This window comes from Carassius carassius, chromosome 16 (assembly GCF_963082965.1).
Source record: "Carassius carassius chromosome 16, fCarCar2.1, whole genome shotgun sequence".
NCBI classification, from domain to species: Eukaryota; Metazoa; Chordata; class Actinopteri; order Cypriniformes; family Cyprinidae; genus Carassius; species Carassius carassius.
The window spans coordinates 3,517,751-3,545,037 of NC_081770.1; the positions used below are offsets into that span (position 1 = coordinate 3,517,751).

At 37.9% G+C, this 27,287-nt stretch overlaps 3 protein-coding genes across 7 annotated transcripts in view; all 3 read left to right on the plus strand.

Moving 5' to 3' along the window:
* Positions 1-27,287, plus strand: part of LOC132159302 (zinc finger protein 208-like) — a 164,080-nt gene that overhangs the window by 74,531 nt on the left and 62,262 nt on the right. The gene's annotated exons all lie outside the window — the stretch shown is intronic.
* The window catches only part of LOC132159443 (zinc finger protein 501-like), a 69,537-nt gene that overhangs the window by 40,772 nt on the left and 1,478 nt on the right, over positions 1-27,287 (plus strand). For 2 of the 5 annotated variants that reach the window (XM_059568936.1, XM_059568935.1), the window contains exon 2: positions 16,628-16,873. In XM_059568936.1, coding sequence (XP_059424919.1) covers positions 16,825-16,873 — 49 coding nt within the window. In that variant the 5' untranslated portion in view covers positions 16,628-16,824. Of the gene's footprint in view, positions 1-16,627; positions 16,874-17,514; positions 17,566-27,287 lie in introns of all 5 variants that reach the window. The other 3 variants (XM_059568937.1, XM_059568938.1, XM_059568934.1) reach the window with 3 other exon arrangements.
* On the plus strand, positions 398-2,941 carry LOC132159237 (zinc finger protein 501-like). Its single transcript, XM_059568779.1, has 2 exons — positions 398-440; positions 1,947-2,941. Exons 1-2 carry the CDS (start codon positions 398-400, stop codon positions 2,798-2,800), a joined length of 897 nt encoding a protein of 298 aa, XP_059424762.1. The 3' UTR covers positions 2,801-2,941.

Consider the following 27,287-nt stretch of genomic DNA (forward strand, 5'->3'; position numbering starts at 1 on the left):
GTTCTCTCTTCCTCAACCACTGCTCTCACCTCCTCCTGGACTAGGCAGCGTTTATTGAAAAAATAAAAATCTACATAAAAGTCTACTTTACAAGATGGATAGATAGCTGAACATAAAGAGTTTAATAGTAGTAAATTAGTTTAAAATCATTAACGCTGTAACTGATTTTTCTTGGAATTTAACAGATCTTCTCCTCCTTCAGTGAAGCTCCTCCCACAACTATCAAACCTTCAGTGAAGCTCCTCCCACAACTCACACATTCAGTGAAGCTCCTCCCACTGCAGTTCATCATTAAATGCTGAAATATTCCCTTGAGTCTACAAGTGACCACGAGCATCAAAGCATCAGGAAGAAGTGAAATCTGCATAGACAGAGTTTATTGAAGAACAGAGAGAACATGAGAGAACCCTGCAGAATGAAACACACTGAAGAACAAACAGGTTGGTGTTTAATCTTGATTCTTCAGTGTTCAAACACTGAAAAACAGTTTGTCATATTTTGATTCGTTGTGATAGGAAAGATATATAGAGCTGTTCAATAATATAGTTGAAGCAGCAAATAGTGAAGACCCCGGTATACTTCAAACAAAATCAAAGAACGAACTGATATGAGATAATTTCGAACAAAGTCAGGCCAAAAAGAAGTTAGTTTTGAGTTAATTTTGTCAGTTCGAAATGGCTCACCAAAGCGAATTTTCTAGGGGAGTTCTTTTGACTCCTAAACACTTTTGAGTTTCTATTGGTCCGTGGCGGTTACACAATCTTTGGAACTGTTCTGAAACTCCCCCTTCTTTGACGCATGATTTTCCTCGGTTCGTTCCTCATTCTGCAGAGGTCATCAAGTAGAGCAACATCTCCTGAATACACTGATTGTCGAAAATTTGAGCTGCACAAATATATCCACACCTGTACGATCACTCACGGACAGATTTTAAAGATGTACAGACAGTATTTCATTCCTAGAAAGAAATAGCAATGAAGCTTGGTGTCGACGACCCGGAGTTATGCAAAAAGTGAAGCAGAGAAACATCCGAGACAAGTTTTCCAAAGCCATGAAAAGAATGAAAGGAAATAGTAAAGATATAAGGTAGCAAGCACCAAATACAAGTTTCAAATAAATGTTACACCATACTTCTGCTGTTGTTCTTTCAATAAGCGAATTTAAAGGGTATACAGTAAATAAAATGCCAAACGAACATACGATAATAAACCTTTGTTTTTATCAAAACAATTTATCCCGTTTAATAAAATAAATGAACGCTAATAAAATAAAGCAACAAACTGATTCCAATATTTTTTTTCCACATCATGCTAAAGTTTTAGACTATGAGACATTCACACATCTCATAAAGGACTGATTATGGAATGGTTCTTTTGTATTGCAAACATGATACTTGACTCTGAACTGCTGCTAATCATTAGTCTTTTGTCTATAATCTGACCATTGGTGCCCGTCTCACACCTAGTTTTCCTACACTTCTTCATTTCATTGTTGTTTGGTTTAAGGGAAAACACGGGAGCGTCGTTACACGTTTACATTAATCTACACCCCACCTCCAGCAGCGCGGGGGTGTCGGATAGTTCATTAACAGTATACCGTCGCTTAAACTTTTCTAACTTATTTTTGCCCCGAAATGAAGAATGAAAACGAACTTCGTTTGAAGTATATCGGGGACCTTAAGGGTTCTTACTATAGAAACGTGGGATTTGTATCTAATGTTTTAAAATGTTTAATAATTATTAATATTAAGTGTAACTGGAAGAACAATGTACATCACTCCAGTAAAGATTCAGGGACATAACATTTATATATGTATCAAAATTATCAAAATATTTTGTATAGCACTTGTCTACTCTGCACTGTTATATCAGGGTTAATTTTTGTCTTTTAACATTTCTCTCTGTGATTTTCTAAAAAAAAAAAAAAAAATTTTACTTTTATTTTAGAGTTGATTGAAGAAAACGAGGAGCATGAAGAACTGAATAAAGAGGAGCAGAAGCAACATGTCCAAAATGGAGAAAACTCTTTGAATTGCTCTCAAACCAAACAGAAAGATTTAAAGAAGAGAAGAGACAAGAAATCTTTCACCTGCACTCAGTGTGGAAAGAGTTCGAAAAACAAACAGGGTCTTGAGATTCACATGAGGATCCACACTGGAGAGAAACCATTCAGATGTGATCGGTGTGGGAAGAGTTTTACAGCATCATCAAGCCTTAAGATGCACATGATCATCCACACTGGAGAGAAACTGTATGAATGTGATCAATGTGGAAAAACATTTTTGAGGGCTTCAAACCTGAAGGAGCACCTGAGAGTTCATTCAACGGAGAAACCACATTCATGTTCATGTGGAAAGAGGTTTTCACATCTGAAGAGTTTAAAAGTACATCAGAAGATACACACTGGTGTGAAAGAATATATGTGCTTTGAGTGTGAGAAGACTTTTATTAGAGCTGAAAGTTTGAAACAACACCAGAGGATCCACACTGGAGAGAAACCTAACAAGTGTTCACACTGTGACAAGAGATTCAGTCAGTTAGGACACCTGAAAAGACACGAGAGGATCCACACTGGAGAGAAACCTTACAAGTGTTCACACTGTGACAAGAGATTCAGTCGGTTAGGACACCTGAAAAGACACGAGAGGATCCACACTGGAGAGAAACCGTATCACTGCATTGTATGTGGGAAGAGTTTCCGTAATTCATATTTTCTACTTAAGCATATCAAAGAACATTCACAGTCAGTAGTAGGGGATACACAAACTAATCGACTACTCTACTTCAATGCTCTGCCATGACGCTTTAAGCTTGATGTTGACTAGTCGCTGGTCCTATAGATGACACAACAGGATAATAAACCTTTGAAGGACTTCCACATTTATGCTCCATTTCCAAACAGTTAAAATGTCAAATAAATGTATACTCTGAAAGCTCCACAAGACATGTATGATTATATTACTGGATGTTTGAAGTTGAACGGGAGAATGCACATTTTAAACCGCTTATTTTACAGGTAAATTAATCGCTGTTCTAATCTAATACGCTGCTGCACTGTAACACACACACACACATAGACTACAGACAGTAGCTCGTACATCACGCATGCACAGAATCATTCAGTGAGGAAATGTACTGTCATCTCTGTTCTGTTGTTTCTCAATAAAATAACTTAGAAATGGAGAAGTTCAAGCATATATTTCTTAATAACTAAAGCTCACAGCGTCACTACTACTAGAGAGACACTGCCATGTATAGGGTTCAGTGTTGGTCATCTTACTTGAAAAAAAGTAATTAGTTACAGTTACAAATTACTTCTCCCAAAATGTTATTGATCAATAACTAATTAGTAGTAATAATTACTAGTTAGTAACTCAGTTACCACATTGTAAAAGTAATTAGTTACAAAGGGAAACCTGGCCATTAGTTCAAATCTCTCTAACTGTATATTAGGCCTAAAGTAACTGCACAATAAACAGAACACTATCCAACTCTTTATGATGCGTTCACACCAGATGCGAATAGAGTGTCTGGCGCCAGTGATTTCAATATTAAGTCAATGCAAAGATGCGAATAGACAACCTCCGAAAATCAGTGAAACACATTTTTAAATAAACCGCATATTTGAGTTTGAAACAACTACATTCCCGCATTAAATACTTTTAAAACTACATTTAATGACAAGATAACAGTAATATTTAGAAAATTATCTGAATAAAAATGGTGGTTGAAAATGCTGATGACCTCAACTGGCAGAAGCCCCCCATGACGCGAATTCGCGTCTGTTGTGAAGTTAATTTCACGCGCAAATGAAGTGTATGAACTCAAAATGTTCAAGCGTCCAACTAAGCGCGAATAGCGTGATTTATTTGCGCAAGTTGCGTCTGGTTTGAACACATCATTAAATATTCAGTATGTTAGCATGTGTTGATGTGAGGTTCATAAGATTTGAGTTGCTTGAGGCAGACGTGGATAAAGTCTTTTTTCCTGGGCATAGCGTGCATGTTACAGAAACATTCTCATCTTTAATTTCTGGTACTTCCAGTTCGAGAACGCTATTATCGCTGATGCTGTCTTGTGTTTAGTGGTTCTCAGAGCGTGCAGTGAGACAGCGTGAGCGGGGCACCGCCCACCCAGCCAATCATCATCGGATTTGCAACTGTGTCAGGCAGCTGATGTGTAGCCACTAGCCAAAGCATGACACCTCGCGCTTTATTCAACCAAATTGTAGTAACGCGACTCTTAACATTCTCAGTAAAGGTTACAACGATGGGAAAAGTAATTAATTAGATTACTCCGTTACTGAAAATTAAACTCCATTAGTAACGCCGTTATGCTTAAACGCCGTTACTCCCAACACTGATAGGGTGACCATATAAGCCATTTTCCCAGGACGCGTCCTAGCCAGGATTGTTATATTGTCTAAAATATCCAGATTTTGGCTGTTTGTGCTGTGCAGATCGATCATTGTATGACATTCATAAGAGCTATAGAGAGCAGAGCAGACGGCTCCTTATTCATTCAAATCACTCTCTTGGTACTTTGGTGTCATACAATGATCGGTGCACAGCGACGCTTCAAGTTGAATGAACAAACAAACACCTAACATGTACGTGTATTTGCATTTCTTTGATCGTTCTCTGTAGATCTCACCTTCTCACACGCCACGATGCTGGACGATTGGTTGATTATGTACCATACCTGCATGTTATTGGTCAAACTACTTTGGGTGTTTCAGGTAATATAGAAATCCTGGCAAGGACGCATCCTGGGAAAATGGCTCATATGGTCACCCTAGCCATGTAGAAATAATTCACACACACATTCGCTCTCACTAATGCATTCATATAAATGTAATCTTTACTGTGCTACGTTATCTATATTTGATTTAGAACGAGCAGAAATCTGTGAGAAATAAATCAACACAAAGGCAAAAGAATGTTTACTCTTTTTATGAAGGAAAGTAGTTTTTTGTTTATTTTTATTCTTTTTTTTACATGTGGAAAATGTTTTTATTCTGGAAGCTGAAGAAGTGTCTGTAACTATTAAACTGCTTTACTTCATTGTTGTTTTAAAATCAAGTAGATATTCTTCCATGTATGATGTGTTTAGAAAATCCAGATGAAAGATGTACTGTAGCATTGCAACCGATCCTCCTCCTCCTGTAAGTAGGGATGGGTTCCAGAACCAAGTAGAATCTGCTCTGGGTACTGCAGGAAATAAGAAAATAGACTTCATTTAATAAAATTACCATTTTTTATTGTTACATAAACATATGTTATGAATGGTGTCTCTGTATAATATCAAGACATTATTATGTGTCTGCTATTGACAGTGCAGAAGAGAGATCTCTTTAGATCTGTGCAATTAATAGAGTTTGAGTTTGGCTTCCAATGATAATGAAAAGAAGATATTTGAGGTGAATTGATTATTGTGCTGCATTCCGTCTACCTTTCATTCACAGCGCTTTGTTCCTCCATAAAGTCCAAATATCATCGTGTAAGATCTCGGAGTGAATCAGAGCAGAACTGAAACTGATCAAGAAGCTGAATTCCACATGATTTTGCTGATTTTACATTTGATTCATTCATTCGGTTCATGTTCAGTGACGACATTTTACTTGGTTAGCTTAGTATTATAGTAAATTGTTGAAACTATACACATAAGTACATTTCTTTTGCAATTAATTAATTATTTTCCATTTTCAGATCACTAAGTCATGTTAATTTTGTTCTTAGTTTTTTAAAGAACCGATAAGAATGCTGTAAAAGTATACTGAATAAGCAGCAGTGTAAGAGTAGTAATACCATTAAAACCTTTTACCATCCCTCTTAATAGTTTTACTTCGCTATTTTTTGTATTTGATTAGAGTAATCAAAGTAAATGTAACCTCTGTATTAAACATGATTTTTACTTCTTACATTTTTTCTGCAACTTTGATTGTCTGCTGAATATATTTGCATCAGTAAAAAATAACTTTATAATTTTAGCTGCATTGGAAAGCCATTAGTATTAAGTTTGCTTTCTGATGTTCTGTTTTAAATTTCTAAAAGCTTTTAAGTGCCTAACAAACTATATTTCACCCCATAAATGACTGACTGTCCGTCTGCATCAGTTTACTCTTATTTTGGTGTGATATGTTGTTTCAGGGGCGTAGATTTCATAGAGCCGGTGTGAATAAATATAGATTTAAACTCAAAGAGACAGGATAGTCTACGCATGACCTGATGTTTTATTCGGACCCAGCACTAAACACTCATGCAGTGTGTGTTTCATTCATATTCGAAGCAGCTGTGGTGCAGAAAGTCATACCAGGAAATTCCTAATATGGACAAAAGCATCCAGTATGAAAACAGTTGTATTCACACAAAAAATAGAAACATTTGGAAACATGAAGACATTAAACATAGGATTGTGACAATATTTGTGTTTATTTGTGGTTTTCAAGTCATCTCAAGATAATAAATATAGTATAAGAAAAATGCTTTTATTACAGTGTAGAAACTACTCTGCCTTATTATGTGATTAAAAAAAAAGTGTTTGTAGTATATAAACATTAACAAATAATTAATATTGGTTATTGTCCAGCAGTTATCTGATTTCTAAGCCAATTAAAAACTAGACAGTAGAGAAAAAATAAAGTTGCCTATTTACTACCAGTCAAAGGTTTTTGAACAGAGAGATCTTTAATGTTTTTTTTTTTAAAGAAGTCTCTTCTGTTCACCAAGCCTTCATTTTTTTGATCCAAAGTACAACAAAACAGTGAAATTTGGAAATATTTTTACTATTTAAATAGCTGATTGCTAATTGAATATATTTAAAAATGTAATTTATTGTGATTTCAGAGCTAATTTTTGGCATCATTACTCCAGGCACACGATCCTTCATGAGAAATCATTTTGATCAGGGGCATAGGCATAATTTGTAGTGTTTTTGCATAATTCTTGATGAGTTTGATTGACAGCAGTGTTAGCCAATTGTTATCCAGGCTGTCTCGGGCGTGTAAATTCTTGCGTGTTCACCCATTCAGTTGGACTGTAATTTGCAGCTGTGTAAGAAAATGTTAGAAAAACAGCAGCAATGCATAATTCTGTAAAAAAAGACTCAAAAAACTCGTGCTGACTAGGAAGAGACCCCGTCCATCAGTCCGCAAGTTTCAGTTCCACACAGGAACCAGTTCATTCTGTGAAGCCGCGAAACACTGTCAGGCCGATAATGAATGCCATTTGAGCTCAGTCTGTGTTTTCAGTCTGTGTTTGGTAGGCTATGCGGTTTCTAAAGAATTTTAGACCAGCTGTTGCCTCCCAAAGATTTGCTTATTTTTTTTATTTTATTTTTTTTGGCATTAAGCGATAATGATAAAGATTGATTTTTTTCTTAGCAATGGATGCTATTTACACTAAGATTATATTTACACTATCTTAAAATAGCAGGATTTTCTGTTATTTATACTACTTATTGCAAATAATGGCAATTATCTGCACCTCAGTATTGTAATACATTATAAAACAGTATGCAATAATAGCCTATTGAGTGTAAATTTGAATTTGAATTCAAATTATTAAATGGATGCCACCTTACTGGCACAATAAAGGCCACCCTACACCTACCCTAACCATACCTAATTCCTATTTTTCAACTTTTTGATTATTTCTTTTATTTTTATTGAAAATAAAAGCTTTTCTTGTGTGATTTGACATTTTAAAAAGGGAGAAAAAAGGTGTGTCAAAAGGCAGATTTAAACATGGGTTGACCGCGTTAAAATGAGTATGACACCCACTTTACTATCTGCGCCACTGGAACTGACTGAATTGGCAACTGTCATCTGTAATATTGACCAGGCGATTCACACATTAGAGGGCGGAGTTTGTGTAAATAGCCTCAGCAATCAGAATAAAAAAAACACAAACATGACATTTCTGAATAAAATATTTGGATACACTTTAGTTATAGCTAATTTGCCATTTCAATTAACATAGATGTTACATTTTATCATATTAGCATATTAATATTATTAAGTTACTTATATTATTAAATTAATATTAGGCTATAATTAATTTGCCCTGCAATAATTTAATAGCACATCACCACTGACGCGCGAGTAATAAACAGTAGGTTAGCTTACTCCTCACTGAAAATGTTTTTAAAATGTTCTCTCAAAACAGGTTTATTATACAATGAAATATAGGCTATAATAAAAATTATTAACACTGAAATCATAAATAAGAAAGCTTTATTTCAAGAACCGACTTAAAAAAAAAACTCTTTAGCACAAAAAACATTTCCTCTCTCTTTATTTATTTTATTTTCCACTAGCCTTTGTTTGGGCCACAAGAGAAATATTAAGGCAGTACATTAAAACATTTAGAGATATATGCCGCGTTTCCATGGAAATTACCCGGAACAATTGTACCAGGAACTTTTTTTTTTCCAGGAACTTTTTTCCCCCAGACCGGTTGGTTTCCATCGCGGTCAAAAGTACCTGAAGATTAGGCAAATAGTTTAGTTACTTAGGTCTGATCTAGTTTCTCAACACAAAGTATGTAAATTTCGGACTTGCATCCTCTGTAGTTCGCACTTTGCGAGTTCAACTAGAGAGTGTGATCTCCGGCAGACGGGGGCGATGCAAGTCTGGTATTTCTGCAAACAGCAGCGCACTTATAACATCAGTCAGCTCGCCCTGGCTACTGCAATTTTCCTCACTGTATATTTACAATAAGACAAAATATGATATTAAACACCACTGCCTCCTTTCGTTTTCATGTAAACATATTAATAGTCGCAGAAATGTAGTTCAGGGAAATGTGTAGCCCTATAGCCTACATTACAAAATATTATATAAATCAGTATTGCCTCTTTTTATTTTCATTTGAACATATCAATAGATTAATTGAATAAAGACCAGCTTACTTGTTAGATCAATGCTATCTCATGAGTATTTTGAGGTGGCTAATCCATACAAATTTATATGACCTCACTCGTGCGATTTTATACGATTTGTCTAAACCCCTGTTACAAATAGGTGTAGTGCTAAAAGAAAGACAAAGTGCTAGAGGAGGAACGGGATCAAATGAGGAGTTTACTGACGACGGAGAATACAGACTATACACAACACATTAAGTTACATTCAGTATACATTCAATAACACATTTACACATTTATAATCACGGAAGAGGAGGAACTGAACAGAACGGGTATTTGAACACACAGAAGGTAATGAGGGAACTGGAGACAGGTGGGGAAAAAACCAATTAACCAAAACTAGAACAGGAAGACCAAATAAGGAAACAGAAAGTTCATAATCAAAAACTACCTTCTACTGTCCTTTCGAACTTTACTACTGTCAAAGTAGTTTTGAAGCTGCTACCACCGATCTGGATGAACTCACAGAGACCGTAACATCATATATCAGTTTCTGTAAGGATATGTGTATTCCTACCAAGACTCAACTAAATTACAACAATGACAAACCGTGGTTCACGGCAAAACTCAGACAGCTCCGTCAGGCCAAAGAAGATGCTTACAGGAAGGGGGACAATGTCTTGTATAAACAGGCTAAAAACACACTGGAAAAGGAGATCAGAGTGGCAAAGAGGAATTATTCTGAAAAAATAAGGACTCAGTTCACTTCGAACGACTCAGCATCAGTGTGGAAAAGTCTAAAGAAGATCACCAATTACAAGACACCACCCCCCAGCACTGTGGAGAATCAACGACTGGCAGACGATCTGAACGAGTTTTACTGCAGGTTTGAAAGAACACCCATCACCTGCCCTGAACACCTCTCCACACAACCGTTCACACCATTAACAGCTCCTGCAACCCATCCTGAACACCTCTCCAATCAAGCACTCTCACCATTCACACCTCCTGCATCCCCCCTCTCCCCCACACCTGCAATACAGATCAGCGAGGATGCGGTGCGCCAGGTCTTCCGGAAGCAGAAAAGGAAAAAAGCACCAGGCCCAGATTGTGTTACACCAGCCTGTCTGAAATCCTGTGCTGACCAGCTGGCCCCCATCTTCACAAAGATCTTCAACAGATCGCTGGAGCTGTGCGAAGTCCCTTCATGCTTCAAACGCTCCACCATCATCCCCATCCCAAAGAAACCCAAAATTACAGGACTAAATGACTACAGGCCTGTGGCTTTAACATCCGTAGTCATGAAGTCATTTGAAAAACTGGTGCTGGCTCACCTGAAGGACATCACTGGACCCTTGCTGGATCCTCTTCAGTTTGCCTACAGAGCAAAATGGTCTGTGGACGATGCAGTAAACATTGGACTGCATTATGTTCTGCAACACCTAGACAGACCGGGAACCTATGTGAGGATCCTGTTTGTGGACTTCAGCTCGGCTTTTAACACGATCATGCCAAACCTCCTCCTGCCCAAGCTAACTCAGCTCTCCGTGCCCACCTCCGTCTGTCAGTGGATCAACAGCTTCCTGACAGACAGGCAGCAGCTAGTGAGGCTGGGAAAATACACATCCAGCACCCGTACAATCAGCACCGGAGCTCCCCAGGGCTGTGTTCTCTCCCCACTGCTCTTCTTCCTGTACACTAATGACTGCACATCTAAGGACCCCTCTGTCAAGCTCCTGAAGTTTGCAGACGACACCACACTCATCGGCCTCATTCAGGACAGTGACGAGTCTGCTTACAGGCAGGAGATTAAAGAGCTGGCTGTCTGGTGCACTCTCAACAACCTGGAGCTTAACACGCTCAAAACAGTGGAGATGACTGTGGACTTCAGGAGAAACCCCCCTGCACTCCCCCCACTCACCATCATGAACAGCACTGTGACTGCTGTATCGTGCATGCTGCGTATAACTGATATTAACTATATGTCTCAGCGTTACCGTCTGGGCAGAACTATTGTTCCAGCCACCAAAGACAGATTCGCAAATAACCTGCCTGATCTATCTCAACTGCTATTTGTACCCAAAAATACACATGAATTAGACGAAATTACTGACAACATGGGCACTATTTTCTCTAATACATTAGAAGCTGTTGCCCCCATCAAATTGAAAAAGGTTAGAGAAAAACGTACTGTGCCAGTAATACTCAGTAATACTCAGTAATACTCACTCTCTCAAGAAAGTAACTCGTATTCTTGAACGCAAATGGAGAAAAACTAACTTGGAAGTTTTTAAAATTGCATGGAAAAACAGTATGTCCAGGTATAGACAGGCTCTAAAAACTGCTAGGGCAGAGCATATCCACAAACTCATTGAAAATAACCAAAACAATCCAAGGTTTTTATTTAGCACAGTGGCTAAATTAACAAATTACCAGACGCCACCTGATTCAAATATTCCACGTTAAATAGTAATGACTTTATGAATTTCTTCACTGATAAAATAGATAACATTAGAAATACAATAGCGAATGTAGATTCTACAGCGTCTAACACTTCAGTTTCATCCATCGCACCCAAAGATAAACTGCAGTGCTTTACAAATATAGGACAGGAAGAGCTAAATAAACTTATCACTGTATCTAAACCAACAACATGTTTATTAGATCCTGTACCCACTAAATTACTAAAAGAGCTGTTACCTGTAGCCGAAGAACCGCTTCTCAATATCATTAACTCGTCGTTATCTTTAGGTCACGTCCCAAAACCATTCAAGCTGGCGGTTATCAAGCCTCTTATTAAGAAACCAAAACTAGATCCTAGTGTACTGGCAAATTATAGGCCTATTTCAAATCTTCCATTTATGTCTAAAATTTTAGAAAAAGTTGTGTCTGCTCAATTGAGCACCTTCCTGCATAAAAATGATCTGTATGAAGAATTTCAGTCAGGTTTTAGGCCCCACCATAGCACAGAAACTGCACTCGTTAAAATTACAAATGACCTGCTTCTTGCGTCAGATCAAGGCTGCATCTCATTTCTAGTCTTACTTGATCTTAGTGCTGCGTTCGACACCATAGATCATGACATACTCATAGATCGATTACAAAACTATACAGGTATTCAAGGGCAGGCTCTAAGATGGTTTAGATCCTACCTGTCCGATCGCTACCATTTTGTTTACTTAAATGGGGTGTCATCTCATTTATCATCAGTAAAATATGGAGTGCCACAAGGATCCGTCCTAGGTCCCCTTCTATTTTCAATATACATGTTGCCCCTTGGTAATATTATTAGAAAACACGGAATTAGCTTCCACTGTTATGCTGATGATACTCAGCTATATATCTCAACGAGACCAGATGAAACTTCCCAATTATCTAAGCTAACAGAGTGTGTTAAAAATGTAAAAGATTGGATGACAAATAATTTTCTCCAATTAAATTCGGATAAGACAGAGATATTAATTATTGGACCAAAAAACACCACACAGAATCTTGTAGATTACAATCTGCAACTAGACGGATGTACTGTTACTTCCTCTACAGTCAGAAATCTGGGTGTTATATTGGACAGCAATTTGTCTTTTGAAAATCATATTTCCAATGTTACAAAAACTGCATTCTTCCATCTTAGAAACATTGCCAAGCTACGAAACATGTTATCTGTTTCTGATGCAGAAAAGCTAGTTCATGCTTTCATGACCTCTAGACTGGACTATTGTAATAGACTTCTAGGTGGTTGTCCTGCTTCGTCAATAAACAAGCTACAGGTAGTCCAAAATGCAGCAGCTAGAGTCCTTACCAGGTCAAGAAAATATGATCATATTACCCCAATTTTACAATCTCTGCACTGGCTACCTATTAAGTTCCGTATCAGTTACAAATTATCATTACTTACCTATAAGGCCCTAAATGGTTTAGCTCCTGCATACCTAACTAGCCTTCTACCACGCTACAACCCATCACGCACCCTAAGGTCACAAAACGCTGGACTTTTGGTAGTTCCTAGGATAGCAAAGTCCACTAAAGGAGGTAGAGCTTTTTCACATTTGGCTCCCAAACTCTGGAATAGCCTTCCTGATAATGTTCGGGGTTCAGACACACTCTCTCTGTTTAAATCTAGATTAAAAACGCATCTCTTTCGCCAAGCATTCGAATAATGTATCTCTTAAATTGTGAGTGTAGTTGCATCTGCATTTTTATTCTTTAGCTTGGGTTAAACTAATTTTACTTTGTTGGATCAGCAGCTATGCTAATGATGTCTCTATTTTGTTTCTATGTTTTGCCACGGACTAGGATTTACACAAGCTCCAGTCTGGATCCAGAACACCTGAGAAGAGATGATGCTGACCCTCAGAGGACCCCAGATGATCCTAACCTTGAATCAACAAACAGAACTAACAATTATTGCTACATGTGTGACTGCATCATATAATTACTATTAATTAATAATATTGATAGTTCATCATCTAGCTGACTACGTCTTGTATTATTATTATTATTTTTATTTTTCTAAAATCCTGTCAAACGTGCACAAACTACTAGCTACTACTAAATATTGTAGAAACATAATTTTCTGTTGCATAAGTTGCTTTGTAACGATTTGTATTGTAAAAAGCGCTATACAAATAAACTTGAATTGAATTGAATTGAATTGAATTGAGTCATTCAGGTTCCTGGGCACCACTATCTCTCAGGACCTGAAGTGGGACATTCACATTGACTCCATTGTGAAAAAGTCCCAGCAGAGGTTGTACTTCCTTCGCCAGCTGAGGAAGTTTAACCTGCCACAGGATCTGCTGAAACAGTTCTACTCCACCATCATCGAATCCATCCTCTGCACTTCAGTAACTGTCTGGTTCAGCTCAGCTTCTAAATCTGACCTCAGAAGACTACAGAGGGTAGTCCGGACTGCTGAGCGAATCATCGGTTCAACTCTCCCATCTATTCAAGAACTGTACTTATCCAGAGTGAGCAAAAGGGCTGTTAAAATCACTCTGGACCCCTCACATCCAGCACACTCCCTCTTTGAACTGTTGCCATCTGGTCGACGCTACAGAGCACTGAGCACCAGAACGACCAGACACAGGAACAGTTTCTTCCCTCAGGCAATCCATCTTATGAACAGCTGATACACACTGAACACACTGAACACACTACACTTTATATTTATATACACATACACTTAATTTATCTAACACACATACTTAGTATACACTTAAATTTTGCACATAATATACCTGTACATACATAACTGCATTTTTGGAATATACCTGCCTACAATTGTCAATTTGTATATTGTCATTTCTTATCTACTTATTTGTATTTTTTGTATTTTTATATTCTTTTATTATGTGTTTTATGTTCTGTCGCTGTCATTCTGTTGTACTGCGGAGCTTCTGTCACGAAAACAAATTCCTCGTATGTGTAAACATACCTGGCAATAAAGCTCATTCTGATTCTGATTCAATGTAGACAATGTTTTTAAATTGATCATGACTATGAGTTCAACCACGTGCCTTCTTGACCCCTTGCCTACTGAGGTTCTAAAAAAGTGTTTATCTGCCCTTCCATCACTGTAATTATTAACAACTCCTTAGCCACTGGCCAGGTTCCTCCGGCCCCTTAAGGTGGCCGCTATCACACCTGTTCTAAAAAAAACGGGCTGTGATGTTCAAAATTTAGCTAACTACAGGCCTATTGCGCACCTGCCCTTTGTGGCAAAGGTTCTTGAACGAGTTGTTGTTGGTCAGTTACGGCAATATCTGTCCAATAACAACTTATTGGAACCATTTCAGTCTGGTTTTAGATCTGGACACAGCACTGAGACTGCACTTGTAAGGGTCACCAACGACCTACTTGTTTCTGCTGACACTGGTGCTTGCAGCATTCTAGTCCTGCTAGACATTAGTGCAGCTTTTGACACTATATGTCATATTATCCTTCTTAACAGGTTGCGTGTGTTGTTAGGCATCTCTGGTGTTGTGTTCAAATGGTTTGAGTCCTATTTAGCAGACCGTTTTCAGTATGTTTGCATGGGGAAACATAAATCTGAGGCCACATTAGTTCAGCAGGGTGTCCCGCAGGGGTCAGTGCTTGGGCCGACTTTGTTCAGCATTTATATGCTCCCACTTGGTGACATTATCAGAAAATACGGTCTGAGGTTTCATTGTTATGCTGATGACAAGCAGATCTATGTTAACACTCTCCCTGATCCTAATCTTGCAATCACAGCTCTGAGCGCATGTATGGAAGAAATTAAGTTATGGATGCATGCCAATTATCTTAAACTTAATGAATCAAAAACAGAATTTCTACTTGTTGGTATGCCGGCAGCCTTGCACAAGTTTAACTGTCAAAATCTGATCACTGATTCTGATTTACTGGCCCCAGCATCACAGGTGCGAAATGTAGGTGTTAATTTTGATTCACATTTGTCTCTTGATGCCCATATCAAATTGGTTTCAAAATCAGCTTTTTTTCATCTAAAAAATATTGCAAGAATTCGACCTTTTATATCCCTGCCAGATGCAGAAAAGCTCATCCATGCATTTATCACGTCGAGACTAGATTACTGCAATTCACTATACTCTGGTCTCCCTGATAAACATATTAAGAAATTACAGTATATCCAAAACTCGGCCGCACGTGTACTAACACACACAACTGTTCAGCAGCATATTTCCCCTGTTCTTTATGAACTCCATTGGCTTCCAGTAACGGCACGTATCGATTTTAAAATCTTGAATTTAACATATAAAGCCATTCATGGGATAGTACCGGAATACCTTTGTGATCTAGTTGTTCCTTACATTCCAAATCGTTCTCTCCGCTCATCTGACTCTTATGCTCTACAGCAGCCCACATTCAAATTAAAGTCGATGGATGGTCGCTCCTTTACGGTTACCGCTCCGCGGTTGTGGAATAAACTTCCATTTGCGATAAAAAATTCTACAACTCTGGACTGCTTTAAGAGGTCTCTAAAGACCCATCTTTTTGGGTCTTAAAGTGTATCTTATTTAGATTTTTTTTTTTTTTGTCTGTCTGATTTTCCTGTTTTTAATGTATTGTTTAATTATCTTATATTATGTTTACTATACTGTGTAGCGCTTTGGGTTGGAGAAAAGCACATTATAAATAAAATGCATCATCATCATCATCATCATAATCGTAACAGTTCGCCCCCTCCCGGAACGGTGCGTCCTCGCACCACAAGAGGAATACCAGCGGAGGGAGGGTGGGGGTTCTGGAGGCGGGCAAGGAGCAGGCAAGGAGCAGGTGAAGAGGGAGCATGGAGGTAGGGACCAGAGTGGATGGAGGGAGGAGCCCGGAGCAGGAGGAGCCCGGAGCAGGAGGAGCCAGATGGTCCTCCAGAGACTAGCCTGGACGGAGATCCAGGGTGGAGTCGACGGCGGGAGGAGCCATGGTGGTGAATGAGCCGACGACACCAGGGGGCCGACAGGTGGAGACTGTACCGGTGCGTGAGGAGCCCAAGATGGAGCAGCGCAGCCGCAGAGCCAGGGTGACGTCGAGGATCCGGAGGGCCTAGGTGGAGCAGAAGGCTCAGGCGACCAAGGCAGAGGCGGGGTCCACACAGTGATTAATTTACTAAAAATCTACTTTACAAGATGGATAGATAGCTGAACATAAAGAGTTTAATAGTAGTAAATTAGTTTAAAATCATAAACGCTGTAACTGTTTTTTCTTGGAATTTAACAGATCTTCTCCTCCTTCAGTGAAGCTCCTCCCACAACTAATCACACCTTCAGTGAAGCTCCTCCCACAACTATCACACCTTCAGTGAAGCTCCTCCCACAACAATCACACCGTCAGTGAAGCTCCTCCCACTGCAGTTCATCAATAAATGCTGAAATATTCCCTTGAGTCTACAAGTGACGATGAAAATTAAAGCATCAGGAAGAAGTGAAATCTGCAGAGACAGAGTTTATTGAAGAACAGAGAGAACATGAGAGATCCAGAACCCTGCAGAATGAAACACACTGAAGAACAAACAGGTTGGTGTTTAATCTTGATTCTTCAGTGTTCAAACACTGAAAAGCTTCAAACAGTTTGTCATATTTTGATTCGTTGTGATAGGAAAGATATATGGAGCTGTGCAATAATATAGTCGAAGCAGCAAATAGTGAAGACCCCGATAAACTTCAAACGAAATCAAAGAACGAACTGATATGATAAAATTTCGAACATTCTAAAGTTTTAGACTATGAGACATTCACACATCTCATAAAGGACTGATTATGGAATGGTTCTTTTGTATTGCAAACAAGATACTTGACTCTGAACTGCTGCTAATCATTAGTCTTTTGTCTATAACCTGACCATTGGTGCCGTCTCACACCTAGTTTGCCTACACTTCTTCATTTCATTGTTGTTTTGTTTAGGGGATACACGGGAGCGTCGTGACACGTTTACATTAATCTACACCCCACCTCCAGCAGCGCGGGGGTGTCGGATAGTTCGTTAACAGTATACCGTCCCTTAAACTTTTCTAACTGCTTTTTGCCCCGAAATGAAGAATGAAAACGAACTTGGTTTGAAGTATATCGGGGGCCTTAAGGGATCTTACTATAGAAACGTGGGATTTGTATATAAATTTTTTAGGGAAATTTGTATTTATTTTTTACTTTTATTTTAGAGTTGATTGAAGAAAACGAGGAGAATGAAGAGGAGCAGAAGCAACATGTCAAAACATGATAACATATTATTAATTAATAAAATAATTTAAGCAATTAAAACCTTTTTTATACTTGAATTTAAATACTATTAAACGAACTTTAAATTCTCAAGGTGTTTATAAGTAAAAAATTGTAAAATGTCACAGTGCATGTTAAAAAGCCTTAATGAACTTGTTAACAATATAATTAAATTTTTTTAAATGAACAATTTCTGCATAAAATGGGACAGCAACCATTACATCAAACATTTTTAAATCGTCCACAGCTGAGCATCGTGGGAGGTGTATCTGCGCCAGAGCGCGTGAAGTGAATGTGATGAACAAAGTCATTTTCAGATGCAATGAAAAAAAAAAAAAAACCCTGGATAGCCTACGCTCTTTTCTGAAGTATAAAATAATTATAATTACTGTTAACCCAGAGTAACAAATTTTAACAGATTAATCTCCTATTTTCATTTGCTGGATGTTTTCTTTCTTTTTTTTTTTTTTTAAACATTTTTATTTTCTAAAAATAAATTACGTTTGTCAGAGGAAAAAAATATTTGAATCATGCATAGGTTTCATTTTAACGGATTAATCACCTATTTTCGTTTGCTGAATGTTTTTTTTTAAACACGCTAAAAAATAAATCAGAGTTTGTGAGAGGAAAAAAATATGAGTCAGGTGAAAGTTGCATTATATTACATTTAGAAATAATAACGGCTGGTCTAATAAGGTTATAATGTACAAACAGGATATTTTTAGCTCCCTTCACTTTACAACAAATCCTTTAACTTTAACAAATATATCAAAACAAAACAAGAATTAAAAATATATAATTCTAATGGATAAATATAATTGCAGTATATAATAATATAGACTTAGTAATAAAAAAAAAAACAACAACAAATAATAATAATTTAAAGTCAAAGTCAAAGTCACCTTTATTTATATAGCGCTTTAAACAAAATACATTGCGTCAAAGCAACTGAACAACATTCATTAGGAAAACAGTGTCAATAATGCAAAATGATAGTTAAAGGCAGTTCATCATTGGATTTAGTTATGTCATTTCTGTTAAGTTAAATAGTGTCTGTGCATTTATTTGCAATCAAGTCAACGATATCGCTGTAGATGAAGTGTCCCCAACTAAGCAAGCCAGAGGCGACAGCGGCAAGGAACCGAAACTCCATCGGTGACAGAATGGAGAAAAAAACCTTGGGAGAAACCAGGCTCAGTTGTGGGGCCAGTTCTCCTCTGACCAGACGAAACCAGTAGTTCAATTCCAGGCTGCAGCAAAGTCAGATTGTGCAGAAGAATCATCTGTTTCCTGTGGTCTTGTCCTGGTGCTCCTCTGAGACAAGGTCTTTACAGGGGATCTGTATCTGGGGCTCTAGTTGTCCTGGTCTCCGCTGTCTTTCAGGGATGTAGAGGTCCTTTCTAGGTGCTGATCCAGCATCTGGTCTGGATACGTACTGGATCCGGGTGACTGCAGTGACCCTCTGATCTGGACACAGACTGGATCTGGTGGCCACGGTGACCTCGGAAAAAGAGAGAAACAGACATATATTAGCGTAGATGCCATTCTTCTAATGATGTAGCAAGTACATAGGGTGTTATGGGAAGTGTTTCCGGTTCCGGTTTACCTAATTAATGCAGCCTAAAAATCCTTTAACGGATTTGGATAATAAAAGCATATTAGTATGTTATGTGTATGCCAGGTTAAAGAGATGGGTCTTTAATCTAGATTTAAACTGCAAGAGTGTGTCTGCCTCCCGAACAATGTTAGGTAGGTTATTCCAGAGATTTGGCGCCAAATAGGAAAAGGATCTGCCGCCTGCAGTTGATTTTGATATTCTAGGTATTATCAAATTGCCTGAGTTTTGAGAACGTAGCGGACGTAGAGGATTATAATGTAAAAGGAGCTCATTCAAATACTGAGGTGCTAAACCATTCAGGGCTTCATAAGTAATAAGCAATATTTTAAAATCTATGCGATGCTTGATAGGGAGCCAGTGCAGTGTTGACAGGACCGGGCTAATATGGTCATACTTCCTGGTTCTAGTAAGAACTCTTGCTGCTGCATTTTGGACTAGCCGTAGTTTGTTTACTAAGCGTGCAGAACAACCACCCAATAAAGCATTACAATAATCTAACCTTGAGGTCATAAATGCATGGATTAACATTTCTGGATTTGACATTGAGAGCATAGGCCGTAATTTAGATATATTTTTGAGATGGAAAAATGCAGTTTTACAAATGCTAGAAACGTGGCTTTCTAAGGAAAGATTGCGATCAAATAGCACACCTAGGTTCCTAACTGATGACGAAGAATTGACAGAGCAACCATCAAGTCTTAGACAGTGTTCTAGGTTATTACAAGCAGAGTTTTTAGGTCCTATAATTAACACCTCTGTTTTTTCAGAATTTAGCAGTAAAAAATTACTCGTCATCCAGTTTTTTATATCGACTATGCAATCCATTAGTTTTTCAAATTGGTGTGTTTCACCGGGCTGCGAAAAAATATAGAGCTGAGTATCATCAGCATAACAGTGAAAGCTAACACCATGTTTCCTGATGATATCTCCCAAGGGTAACATATAAAGCGTGAAGAGTAGCGGCCCTAGTACTGAGCCTTGAGGTACTCCATACTGCACTTGTGATCGATAGGATACATCTTCATTCACTGCTACGAACTGATGGCGGTCATATAAGTACGATTTAAACCATGCTAATGCACTTCCACTGATGCCAACAAAGTGTTCAACTCTATGCAAAAGAATGTTGTGGTCAATTGTGTCAAACGCAGCACTAAGATCCAATAAAACTAATAGAGAGATACACCCACGATCAGATGATAAGAGCAGATCATTTGTAACTCTAAGGAGAGCAGTCTCAGTACTATGATACGGTCTAAATCCTGACTGGAAATCCTCACATATACCATTTTTCTCTAAGAAGGAATATAATTGTGAGGATACCACCTTTTCTAGTATCTTGTACAGAAAAGGGAGATTCGAGATTGGTCTATAATTAACTAGTTCTTTGGGGTCAAGTTGTGTTTTTTTGATGAGAGGCTTAATAACAGCCAGTTTGAAGGTTTTGGGAACATATCCTAATGACAATGAGGAATTAATAATAGTCAGAAGAGGATCTATGACTTCTGGAAGCACCTCTTTTAGGAGCTTAGATGGTATATGGTCTAACATACATGTTGTTGGTTTAGATGATTTAACAAGTTTATACAATTCTTCCTCTCCTATAGTAGAGAATGAGTGGAACTGTTCCTCAGGGGGTCTATAGTGCACTGTCTGATGTGATACTGTAGCTGACGGCTTAATGGTTGCAATTTTATCTCTAATAGTATCGATTTTAGAAGTAATGTAGTTCATAAAGTCATTACTGCTGTAGTGTTGGGAAATGTCAACACTTGTTGAGGCTTTATTTTTCGTTAATTTAGCCACTGTATTGAATAAATACCTGGGGTTATGTTTGTTTTCTTCTTAAAGAGAAGAAAAGTAATCGGATCTAGCAGTTTTTAATGCTTTTCTGTAGGATATGTTACTTTCCCGCCAAGCAATTCGAAATACCTCTAGTTTTGTTTTCCTCCAGCTGCGCTCCATTTTTCGGGCTGCTCTCTTTAGGGTGCGAGTATGCTCATTATACCATGGTGTCAAACTGTTTTCCTTAACCTTCCTTAAGCGTAAAGGAGCAACTTTATTTAAAGTGCTAGAAAAGAGAGAGTCCATAGTTTCTGTTACATCATCAAGTTGTTCTGAGGTTTTGGATATGCTAAGGAATTTGGTTACATCAGGAAGACAACTTAAAAAGCAGTCTTTTGTGTTAGAAGTGATGGTTCTTCCATACTTGTAACAAGAAGTAGAATTTACAATTTTGGCTATATGAATTTTGCAAAGAACTAAATAATGATCTGAGATATCATCACTTGGCTGAATAATTTCAACACCAACAACATCAATTCCATGTGACAGTATTAAATCTAGAGTATGATTTCGACAATGAGTAGGTCCTGAAACGTGTTGTCTAACACCAATAGAGTTCAGAATGTCTATAAATGAAAGTGAAAAGTGAAAGTGAAGTGACATTCAGCCAAGTATGGGGACCCATACTCAGAATTTGTGCTCTGCATTTAACCCATCCGAAATGCACACACACAGAGCAGTGAACACACACACACACACTGTGAGCACACACCCGGAGCAGTGGGCAGCCATTTATGCTGCGGCGCCCGGGGAGCAGTTGGGGGTTCGATGCCTTGCTCAAGTGCACCTAAGTCGTGGTATTGAAGGTGGAGAGAGAACTGTACATGCACTCCCCCCACCCACAATTCCTGCCGGCCCGGGACTCGAACTCACAGCCTTTCGTTTGGGAGTCCGACTCTCTAACCATTAGGCCACGACTTCCCACATGCTGATCCCAATACATCGTTTTCATTATCAACATGGATATTAAAATCACCAACTATTAAAACTTTATCTGCAGCCAGAACTAACTCGGATGTAAAATCACCAAACTCTTTAATGAAGTCTGTATGGTGCCCTGGTGGCCTGTATACAGTAGCCAGTACAAACATAACAGGGGATTTATCATTAACATTTGTTTCTCTGGATAATGTTATATGAAGCACCATTACTTCAAACGAGTTATACTTGTAGCCTGCCCTCTGAGAAATCCTGAAAACGTTGTTATAAATTGAAGCAACACCTCCACCTTTGCCTTTTAGACGGGGCTCATGTTTATAACAGTAATCTTGGGGGGTGGACTCATTTAAAATAATGTAATCATCAGGTTTTAGCCAGGTTTCTGTCAAACAGAGCACATCTATATTATGATCAGTGATCATATTATTTACAAAAAGTGTTTTCGTAGAAAGGGATCTGATATTCAATAAGCCAAGCTTTATCATTTGTTTATCCATATTGCTTCTGTTTTTTATTTGTTGAACCTCAATTAAATTGTTAATCTTAACTTGGTTTGGACGTTTTTTGTTTTATCTAGTTCGGGGAACAGACACAGTCTCTATAGTGTGATATCTAGGTGAAAAAGTCTCTATGTGCTGAGAATTAACTGACCTCTGTGACGGGAGGCAGCTAGCAGACGGTCGGTTTAGCCAGTCTGTCTGCTTCCTGACCTGGGCCCCAGTTAGTCAAGTATAAACACTAAGACTATTTGCCATATTTCTAGAGAGAAGAGTGGCGCCACCCCAGGAGGGATGAAGACCATCTCTTTTAAACAGGTCAGGTCTGCCCCAAAAGCTCGTCCAATTGTCTATGAAACCTATGTTATTCTGTGGGCACCACTTAGACATCCAGCCATTGAGTGATGACAATCTGCTATGCATCTCATCACCACGGTAAGCAGGGAGGGGACCAGAGCATATTACAGTGTCTGACATCGTGCTTGCAAGTTCACACACCTCTTTAATGTTATTTTTAGTGATCTCCGACTGGCGAAGTCGAACATCATTAGCGCCGGCATGAATAACAATCTTACTGTATTTACGTTTAGCATTAGCCAGCACTTTTAAATTTGCCAAGATGTCAGGCGCTCTGGCTCCCGGTAAACATTTGACTATGGTGGCTGGTGTCTCTATATTCACGTTCCGTACAATAGAATCACCAATAACTAGAGCACTTTCATCAGGTTTCTCAGTGGGTGCATCACTGAGTGGGGAGAACCTGTTTAATGTTTTGATCGGAACAGAAGAGCGGTGTTTTGACCCACGACTACGCTGCCTCACCGTCACCCAGTTGCCCTGCTGCTGGGGCTCTGTTTCCGGATCCGGACAATGTACAGGAATCCCTGAGCTAGACGCATCCAAAGTCGTATCTAAAGCCCTAACATTCTTACTGTCCTCAATTAAAGTTTGGATGCGTGTCTCTAATTCTGAAATCTTCTCTGTCAGCCTAACTATTTCCCCGCATTTATCACATGTGAATCCCTCATCAGCGACAGAGATAGATAAACTGTACATGTGGCAAGAGGTGCAAGTAACAATGACGGGAGAAGCCATTACTCACCGTGCTTGATGAAATGTGGTTGTTTGATGAACTTGTGAAAAAACTGGAGCGAGGGAGAGGAGAAAAGAAAACAGCGATAGGTTCGAATGAAAACGCTAATGACAAGCTAACGAGTGCTAATGCTTTGCAGGTGTACTGCACTCACGGATATAAAATAAAAGTGAACGATCAAAGTTAATCTGATAAGATTGATCGATAATATCAGAAATATGGTGTGAATTAAGTTATATTTTACCACTTTAAAAACAGAGAGTGATAGTAAGATAAAGATTCTTGAGAAAAAATAAAATAAAAACAGCTACACGGAGCTACAATTTGCTACAGAAGGCCAAAAGGAAGTAGAGAAAACACTGTCCAACAGCGACACCCGCAGGCAGGAGAGAAAGCTAAGAATAAGGTATGGTTGCTTTCTCATTCTGGAGAAATCCAAACGCTTCCATATTCCTGATGTTGCCCATTTGAAGCTTAACTATTATTCATGAGGTAAAATAGGCTTTGTAGTTCATGCGTGTTTCAGTATAGATGGAAAAAAAATCATAATTAACAATATGTCAAAGTGCTAACCCTGAATGTGAACAACTGCTGTTTCCAGTAAATATGTGCGCGATCAAACAGCTGAAACAAATAAGACTTAATTTTTGGTCACACATAAGGCATAATTCAAAAATGCAAAGTGTTGGTAGTTTGGAAAATCAAGTTAATACTAATTATTGCTAAATGCTGGACCGTTCCCATTTCGCTCTGGGATATATAAATATATTACACATAGGCCTTATATTTATTTACTGTTTAATAAAAATAGCATGCATATGTAAAGGTCTTCTTTTAATTTTTGTTTAGTAGACTGTAGCCTAAGACTATCCTACATTTTGAAATTAACAAATTGTAAAAAAAATTAATGTTTTTTTTTAACATGTTACTATGTTATATCATAATGTTATTGTTGTTTTACTTCCTCCTTTTATCTAATTTTACAATTACATTCATTTCGCAATCCATCCCTTTGCGCCACCTGGCGGTAGTTTTGTGAATGATTTTAACACGCAACTGAATTTCAATTACGATGTCCACCATCTGTACACTAATAATTTTATATAAATACATTTTTTTTACAGATGCAATTATGTTAGAAATGATGCATCGTGATATAAATGGCAACTTGGGGAATCTTCCCATCCCTAATATAATAAAATTTCTGTCCCCCTTACGTCTGAAATGACAGCTACGCCCCTGTGTTATTGTATAGCATTCTCAGTGCTAATAATTCACACTAAACACAGTTTATTTAAGGGTAATTTCTGCCTTGTTTTCGTCGGGTACAGCGCTATTTGTGCCTCTGCAGATATAAACACTTACAGAAGGTAACGAGCATGTAGGGAAAATGTGTTTCTGATTCACAGCTAATTTGTGTTTGAATGTAGACTTTGGTTATTTGATTGTTTCGCTGTTTGTTGAGACACGTAGATCATTTTAAACTATTCATAAATACATCAGCGAATATAGATATATATGAATAAACAATGAAAATATAATACTGGTGGTGCTAAACGCTTTGATTTATTGGTCAGTTATTTGTTAATGTTCTTAATTGCTATAAATGCATTTATCAGAAATTTTAACAATGTTTAGATTTGTATGCAAAAATTATAATGGTTGTGTCTTTCTTTATATTGCCTGGCATTTTTTCTGTATCATATTATGTGAAGTAACCATGTAGCCTAATGTTTTAATAGAGCAGTTGTATAGTCTTTCAGCAAATTTCCTTGCAAAAATAATCAGTTTCTACTCAGAAACACCTTTTTAATAGTGAGATGATCTGCTGCTGATCCTGAATGTCTTGTTTAATGAGTGTTTATAGTGTGAGGCTCATCAGTATCATCAGGTGCTGAAAATCCTCTTATTTCATGATAATAGATCCTGTTTTAACCTCATTATTATGCTGATGACTTCAGATCTGTTAATCGCCACATTAAGCTCATTTTACTGGTGTTAAGAGACTTGAGCTAACAACACAATCAGCTTTTGTGACATTGCAAAACATAGGCAAGTATCTAATTTGTAAAATTATATTTCCATGTTTATTCTTTCTTTTTTCCCTTACTTTGTTTATATTTGGTGTCTTCCCCCATTTTTTCTATATTTCTTTGCCTGTATATTAAAGAAAGATAAATGTAGGAATTTAAATACGTTGATGAAATACTTAGAAAATAAAAAGTGATACAGTTTGTGAATTATTATAAAACACTGTGATTAATTTACAAAAAAACTACTTTACAAGATGGATAGATAGCTGAACATAAAGAGTTTAATAGTAGTAAATTAGTTTTAAATCATAAACGCTGTAACTGATTTTTCTTAGAATTTAACAGATCTTCTCCTTCAGTGAAGCTCCTCCCACAACTATCACACCTTCATTGAAGCTCCTCCCACAACTATCACACCATCAGTGAAGCTCCTCCCACTGCAGTTCATCAATAAATGCTGAAATATTCCCATCAGTCTACAAGTGACTACGAGCATCAAAGCTTCAGGAAGAAGTGAAATCTGCAGAGACAGAGTTTATTGAAGAACAGAGAGAACATGAGAGAACCCTGCAGAATGAAACACACTGAAGAACAAACAGGTTGGTGTTTAAATCTTGATTGTTCAGTGTTCAAACACTGAAAAGCTTCAAACAGTTTGTCATATTTTGATTCGTTGTGATAGGAAAGATATATAGAGCTGTTCAATAATATAGTTGAAGCTGCAAATAGTGAAGACCCCGATATACTTCAAATGAAATCAATGAACGAACTGATATGAGGTAATTTCGAACAAAATCAGGCCAAAAAGAAGTTAGTTTTGAGTTAATTTTGTCAGTTCGAAATGGCTCACCAAAGCGAATTTTCTAGGGGAGTTATTTTGACTCCTAAACACCTTTGAGTTTCTATTGGTCCGTGGCGGTTACGCAATCTTCAATGTTCTGAAACTCCACCTTCTTTGACGAGCGATTTTCCTCGGTTCGTTCCTCATTCTGCAGAGGTCATCAAGTAGAGCAACATCTCCTGAATACACTGATTGTCGAAAACTTGAGCTGCACAAATATATCCACACCTGTACGATCACTTACGGACAGACTTTAAAGATGTACAGACAGTATTTAATTCCTAGAAAGAAATAGCAATGAAGCTTGGTGTCGACGACCCGGAGTTATGCAAAAAGTGAAGCAGAGAAACATCCGAGACAAGTTTTCCAAAGCCATGAAAAGAATGAAAGGAAAGAGTAAAGATATATGGTAGCAAGCACCAAATACAAGTTTCAAATAAATGTTACACCATACTGCTGCTGTTGTTCTTTCAATAAGCGAATTTAAAGGGTATACAGTAAATAAAATGCCAAACGAACATACGATAATAAACCTTTGTTTTTATCAAAACAATTTATCCAGTTTAATAAAATGAACACTAATAAAATAAAGCAACAAACTGATTCCAATATTTTTTTCCCACATCATGCTAAAGTTTTAGACTATGAGACATTCACACATCTCATAAAGGACTGATTATGGAATGGTTCTTTTGTATTGCAAACAAGATACTTGACTCGGAACTGCTGCTAATCATTAGTCTTTTGTCTATAATCTGACCATTGGTGCCGTCTCACACCTAGTTTTCCTACACTTCTTCATTTCATTGTTGTTTTGTTTAGGGGATACACGGGAGCGTCGTGACACGT

What these genes read in the sequence shown, in the direction of transcription:
- LOC132159237 (XM_059568779.1), top strand. Translation starts at nt 398, where the DNA reads ATGAGAGAACCCTGCAGAATGAAACACACTGAAGAACAAACAG. An exon ending in ACACACTGAAGAACAAACAG is followed by an intron (nt 441 to 1,946) that starts GTTGGTGTTTAA and finishes CTTTTATTTTAG; the next exon opens with AGTTGATTGAAGAAAACGAG.